General features: G+C 43.6%; 1 protein-coding gene across 1 annotated transcript in view; it reads left to right on the top strand.

Moving 5' to 3' along the window:
- The first annotated feature begins 3,026 nt into the window (after positions 1-3,026).
- LOC308090420 (guanylyl cyclase-activating protein 1-like) overlaps positions 3,027-7,221 on the top strand; it is a 20,208-nt gene continuing 16,013 nt past the window's right edge. Inside the window, exon 1 of the mRNA XM_080435594.1 lies at positions 3,027-3,405. Coding sequence (XP_080291720.1) covers positions 3,211-3,405 — 195 coding nt within the window. The 5' untranslated portion in view covers positions 3,027-3,210. The remainder of the gene's footprint in view (positions 3,406-7,221) is intronic.

Here is a 7,221-nt window from a genome sequence, read left to right as displayed (position 1 = left end):
ACACTTTGAGACCCACTGGTGTAGCAGACTGTTTCCAGTGAGCCAACATGGATAGATACTTTATTGTCCTTGCGGAAATTCATTTTGTACCAAGCAGCCATCAGGATACAAACAATCACAGAACATAACATAAATACACAATACATAGACAGATCACACAATACGAAAAATGTATAACTCTGCAACGCTGGTTTTAGCCCTTTTATTTCTGTTCGTAATGCATTATTTGTTTTGCCTCTTTTTGTCTTAATCTGTCTTTCTTTGTCATTTGTCTTGTTTCTTTATTCTGACCGTGTACAGTACTTTGGTCGACCTCTGGTCGTTGTAAATGTGCTTTATGAATAAAGTTTGACTTGAGTTGAGTTGATTTTGTGAGGTTAAAGGGATAGTTCATGGTAGGAGACACAAGGGAGACTTTTTGTGTCTCTTACCGGAACCGCTGCCTACCGGAATGCGACAAAAACGAAAAAATGTCCATGAATTCAAGTCTCCATGTGGTGACTAATCGATAGAAAAAAAGGCATTTTGGGGGTGAACTATCTCTTTAAGGTTAGGGTTAAAAGGATCCCTGGCTAATAAGCAAAATATGCCTTAATACATTATAATTGTCCTCTATGACTAAAATGTAAAATTAAAAACACCTTAAATATTGTATTTATTTTAGAAACAGTTCATCTTTCACTCAATAGGGGCAAGTTGATGATTTGCCCATGTGTGGTCTAGCCCTATGGAATTTATGGAATGCATGTGCAATATTTTTTTTTATATATATAATATTTAAACTAGAAAAAGTGCTCCTCGGAGCACAGGTCTCCGCCAGATCAGGTAGGTTATTGTGGGCCAGCAATATTCGGAATGTGCCAATCAGGCTAGAATGTGAAATTCTTCGTCACACGATTTGCGTGACGTTTGGACAACATTTGTAGTGTGATATAAGAAAAACGTTTTACAAAAATCTGCCTCCTGGTGGTGCTATAATATGGCAATGTTGAAAGGGTGGCATTTGTTCCTCAACGTAGTGCAAATGTGCATGCAAAGTTTCACTTTAATCGGGCGCTGCTTTCATGATTTGCAGCATTTTGTTCAAAATGGGCCACTCCTGCAAACTTTAGATGTCAATCTTAGCCAATCAGGATGTAATATGAAAAATCAACCATATCCGTCTTGATCGCATGACTGTACATCATGTGTACCGATTTGCATGAAATTTGGATACAATCTGAAGGAGTAATATCCCAAAATGTGTTTTGCAAAAATCAGCCTCCTGGTGGCGCTATAATAGGTAATGTTGAAAGGGTGGCATTTCTTCCTCGACATAGTGGGAATGTGCGAAATGTCAATCAGGATGGAATATAAAAAATCGGAAAGAACCGTTTCGTTTAATTTGCATGATGTTTGGATAACATCTGTAGGAGTACTGTCAAAAAAAATGTTTTGCAAAAATCGGCCTCCTGGTGGCGCAATAACAGGCCCATGTGAAACATTTGGGGCAGAGGTTCTGAATTGGCATCCAGGGAGTGTGTGTGCACATTTTTGCTGCGATCAAGCCAACAGTGCCGGAGATTAGCTGTCCACAGACGGGGACACACACACACACACACACAGACGGACACACACACACACACACACACACACACACACACACACACACACACACACACACACACACACACACACACACACCCACACCGTCGCACGCACGCACGGACGGACGGACAGGGTGCAAAACATACTCTCTCGCCATGCCTTTCGGCCTGGCAGAGAGAAATATTGATAGCTTGTAGATCGGCTATTTTAAAATTGCCTATGTATAAAATAGGGCTAAAGTGCTTAATGTATGTCTTATAATGTAATAATGTATATCTGCTAAGTAACTAGTAACAAAAGTTTTCAAATAATTGTAGTGGAGTAAAAGTACAATATTTACCTCTGAGATATAGTGGAGTAGAAGTAAAATTATTTTATACTCCAGTAAATACTCCAGTAAATTTAAAGTACCTCAACATTGTACTTAAGTATAGTACTTGAGTAAATGTACTTAGTTACTTTATACCACTGGCAACAATGCAATGCAATGCAATGCAATGCAAATACAAAACATATTTAATTAAAAGTTGTGGAGGTGTGCAGCAGGAGAAGAGGAGTAGAATGAGGAGGTGACAGTGTCAGACTTCAGACAGAGCTATAGGTTACATAAGTGTCCCTGGGTCGCTGCATAGCGGTTAGCTGAGGCGCTAGAGGTTTAGAGGTTTTGCTGTACTGTTCTGTGAGCAGTTAGCTCATTAACGCTAACGTTATTTTAAGAGCTTATTCCCTGCGACCCACGGGAGTTAAGAGCTTTATCCCTGCTCAGTCCCCTATCTCTCTCTCTCTCTCTCTCTCTCTCTCTCTCCCTCCCTCTCTCTCTCTCTCTCTCTCTCTCTCTCTCTCTCTCTCTCTCTCTCTCCCTCCCCGTCTTCTCTCCTCATTCCCCTCTTCTTCTACTCTCCTTCCTCCTATCGCCCTGTTGTTCTTTCTTTCCTTCTTTCTTTATTTCTTAGATTTCTCTCTTTCCATTTTCTGGAGCTCTAAAACAGCATCCTCCTCCTCCTCATCATCATCTTTTTTCGGGTCGTGGGGCAACTGAGGAGGAGAAATCGAACTGACGAAGCCTCCTCTCCTGCCCTCTCCTGTCCTGTCAGATGAGTCCTGGCCTCTGCTCTCTCCTCCTCCCAGGGCTTTCCTCCTCCTGTAGCGCTCAGCTGGGGGCAGATAAGCTGCTTCTGACCCCGTGAAAGGAACCGGCGCAGATCACGGCGTCCGCTCGTTGAGGGAGACATGGAGCCGTCGTGTCCACCGGTCCGACTGTAATTGTTCACCAAATGGAAAAGGAGTTTGGGTTTTATTCGTTTAACGGGTGCTGGTTGGTGAGTGACTCATGGGAGACCTCTGAATTACTAATTGAGCCTTTTGTACAGCGCGTTTTTTTTTATCTGCGAGTCCAGGGCTAATTATGCACAGTTTAAATTGATTAAAATTGTATTTATTCATCATTGATTTGAACCTTTTAGTTTTTTTCATAGTTTTAAGCGGTATAAGGCCGTTGAGCTGAGCGTCTCACTGGCGTCGACCTCGCTGTCCTACCGTTTTGTCGGAGGTGGAGGTTGGGGCGCTTCCTGACGGACGGACGGACAGACAGACGGACAGAAGGACAGACAGACAGAGGGCATCATGGGTAACCATGGGTCGAACCTGGACGACATCCTGGCGGAGGACATGCACCACTGGTACAACAAGTTCATGCGGGAGTCTCCGTCGGGCCTCATCACGCTGTTTGAGCTGAAGGCCATCCTGGGCCTGAAGGGCATGAGCGAGAACGCCAACAGCTACGTGGACCAGGTGTTCCTCACCTTTGACCTGGACGGGGTGAGTTAAACACACACACACACACACACACACACACACACACACACACACACACACACACATGCACGCACAATGCACAAACACCCAGACATGCACACACAATGCACACGCACACACACGCATGCAAACACGCATGCGTACAGGAGTGCACCACACACTCACCACACACACATGCACGCACAAACACGCACATGCACAGACAATGCACACACACGCTGGATTTGCCGGGCAGATACTGTATAGGGGTGAAATCCTTGCCTCTGCTTTAGATACCTGCCCCTGTATAAGGTGTGTGTGTGTGTGTGTGTGTGTGTGTGTGTGTGTGTGTGTGTGTGTGTGTGTGTGTGTGTGTGTGTGTGTGTGTGTGTGTGTGTGTGTGTGTGTGTGTGTGTGTGTGTGCGTGCGTGCGTGCGTGCGTGCGCGTGCGTGCGTGTGCGTGCAAGCATGTTTGTGTGTGTGCGTGTGTGGTGCAGCCATGATAAATTTTTGTATCTTTTGTACAACGTATCTATGAAATGGGTACATGACTAATAACTGACAGCTCAGCTCACATACGTAAAGCTGCCATCCACATGCATGTTGTGTTACACTTAACATCCAGTTGGGATAGCAGTTTGGGAGCCGGGAGGGAGAAGAGTCTAGGACGTGTGGAGCGTTGTCCAGGGTGTTTTAGGGAAGGGAGAAGAGTCTAGGACGTATGGAGCGTTGCCGTTGTCCATGGTGTTTCAGGGAAGGGAGAAGAGTCTAGGACGTTTGGAGCGTTGTCCAGGGTGTTTTAGAGAAGAGAGAAGAGTCTAGGACGTGTGGAGCGTTGTCCAGGGTGTTTTATTGGAAGGGAGAAGAGTCTAGGACATGTGGAGCGTTGTCCAGGGTGTTGTAGAGAAGGGAGAAGAGTCTAGGACGTCTGGAGCATTGTCCAGGGTGTTGTACAGAAGGGAGAAGAGTCTAGGACGTGTGGAGCGTTGTCCAGGGTGTTGTACAGAAAGGAGAAGAGTCTAGGACGTGTGGAGCGTTGTCCAGGGTGTTTTAGGGAAGGGAGAATAGTCTGGGACGTGTGGAACGTTGTCCAGGGTGTTTTAGGGAAGAGAGAAGAGTCTAGGACGTGTGGAGTGTTGTCCAGGATGTTTTAGGGAAGGTATGTGCAGCATTCCTGTGTTAGCTGATGTAAGTGAGCCGGAAGGGTTGTTGGATTGGATCAGGCTCTGAGGGTATGGGGGTGCCATGCCTTGAAGGACAACTTCAGTGTTTTTTACTATAGAAACTTGGCTTGAAATCGGGATCTGAAAACACTCTTGTGCTATTTTGACCACTTTGGTTTTAATACTATTGTCTTTATGCACAGCATCCATATTGGAAAGAAACTGAGCCTCTTCCTCACTTCCTTCACAGGTGTTGTTACCAGTGATACTAATGAAGGCTCTGTTCCATTTAGTGTAGCACAGTGGTTCTCATAATGTGTAATTTCAAAGACCCCCATAACTGTCAGTGTTACACACCCGTAAAAGGACATTTGGAACCCCCCTCAAGGAACCACGAGGGTCCCTGGACCACACTTTGAGACCCACTGGTGTAGCAGAGTGTTTCCAGTGAGCCAACATGCAACAATATCAGCACCCTGACTCTGTTTGACCAGAATGGAACAGCGCCTTCATTAGTATCATTGGTAACACCTGTTAAGTTAGTAAGGAAGAGGCCCAATTTCTTTCCAATATGGCTGCTGTGCATAGAGCCTATTTGGGAGAAATGTTGTCAGTCATCTATAGAATAGAACCGAAATGTACATTGTTCTTAAAAACGTATGCATGCAGTATCTGTAAAACTGATACTTATGCAGTTGTTGAACTTTATAGCATCCCTATTCTGGGATGAAAATCTGGGGAAAAAAATGCCGATCTACAAGCTCCACAACTCATCGCAAACGCAACCCGCTGTAAGATAGTATTGGCTATTGTTGGCGATCTGAGAGATCTGATGTAGAGGGAAATACTAGTGGTCCTAGTGTAGAGCCCTGGGGGACCACGGTCAACTGAGGATTGATTGATTGATTGATTGATTGAAAATAACATTTTTTTATTTTTTCTATCGATTTTTTTTGGGGGGGCAGTCAGGGCATTTGGGGGGGCATTGCCCCCCCTTGCCCATGCCTAGATCCGGCCCTGCTGGGAACCGTTTTGGTGTATTTGTTGCTGTATACACTATACAGTATATAGCCACATTATTTTTTGTAATTCATTTGAATAAAATGTTTAGTTTTTCAGAAAACTTTAAATGGCGTTTTTAGAATCGGCCACAGGTCTAAATGGGTTAAAGACCAGACCCATTGAGAGATGTTGCACTCTGTCTTCTACCTTGAGACATCCCAGACTATCAAACTGAGCTGGGAGAAGGTGAGTCCTGGGGAAGAGGCCTTGTAGTCTTATTAGTTTTAGTGACATTGATATTGTGAACCATGAGGTATAGTCAAAATGCTCAAGTACTGTACAATTTTGAGGTATTTTTACTTTACTTGAGTATTTCCAATTTTCAATACTTTTACTTCTACTCCACTACATCTCACAGGGAAATATTGTACTTTTACTCCACTACAATTATTTGAAAACTTTTATTTCTAGTTACTTTGCAGATATAAATTATCATGTTATAAAGCATACATTAACCTCTTTAGCCCTTTTTTATACATAGGCTATTTGAAAATAGCCGATCTACAAGCTCACCACGCGTTGCATCGCGACGCATTGTGAGTTTGTAGATCTGCTAATTTCAAACATTTTGTTTCAAACAATGTTTTTAAACATTTTAGTTTAAAACATTTTATTTTACACTTTTACTTTCTGTACTTTAAGTCTATTTTGATGCCAATTATTTTGTACTTTTACTCAAGTAACATTTTGGACACAGGCCTTTTACTTGTAACTCTACATAATTAGTATTTCTACAATGCAGTATTGATACTTTTACTTAAGTAAAAAATGTGAGTACCTTTTCCACACTGGTTAAAGGAGTAGTTCACCCCCAAAATGACTTTTTTTCTATTGATTACTCACCCCATGGAGCCTTGATTTCATGGACATTTTTTAGTTTTTGTCGCATTCCTTCCTTTATTATTTGATTATAATAAATGTAGCCCCATTGATTCCGGTAGGAGACACAAATGCATTTGTGTCTCCTACCGGAATCAATGGGGACAAATTTATTATAATCAAATTATTGGCTTAGGAATGTGACAAAAACAAAAACAAATCCATGAATTCAAGGCTCCAGGTGGTGAGGAATCAATAGAAAAAAAGTCATTTTGGGGGTGAACTACCCCTTTAAATACTGTATACACTGTGGTTTTTCAAACAACTCTCTATTCTCGTCAGGCTATATATGGAGACAGTCACTTTCTATTGGCTCGCTGGCTAATGAGCTTAGAGAACAGAGCATGTTAACACAGCGAGCTAATTACCACTGACCCTGCAGGATTTCTGATCCCTCTGTGTGTGTGTGTGTGTGTGTGTGTGTGTGTGTGTGTGTGTGTGTGTGTGTGTGTGTGTGTGTGTGTGTGTGTGTGTGTGTGTGTGTGTGTGTGTGTGTGTGTGTGTGTGTGTGTGTGTGTGCGTGCGTGCGTGCGTGCGCGCGCGCGCGCGCGCGCGCGCGTGCGTGCGTGCGTGCGTGTGTGTGCGTGTGTGTGTGTGTGTGTGTGTGTGTTGTGTGTGTGTGTGTGTACTGTATGTGTGTGTGTTAGAGAGAGAGTGAGAGAGACAGTCAGTAGAATCAGGAGGGTTTGTGTGTCCCTCACCTAGCTCTGGTCCATAGCCTTAGAAGGAGTTTTCC

The sequence above is a fragment of the Gymnoscopelus braueri genome (genome assembly GCF_963280865.1).
Source record: "Gymnoscopelus braueri genome assembly, chromosome: 8".
NCBI classification, from domain to species: domain Eukaryota; kingdom Metazoa; phylum Chordata; class Actinopteri; order Myctophiformes; family Myctophidae; genus Gymnoscopelus; species Gymnoscopelus braueri.
The sequence above is the reverse complement of the archived record's forward strand: the minus strand, read 5'-3'. Positions and strand labels throughout refer to the sequence as shown.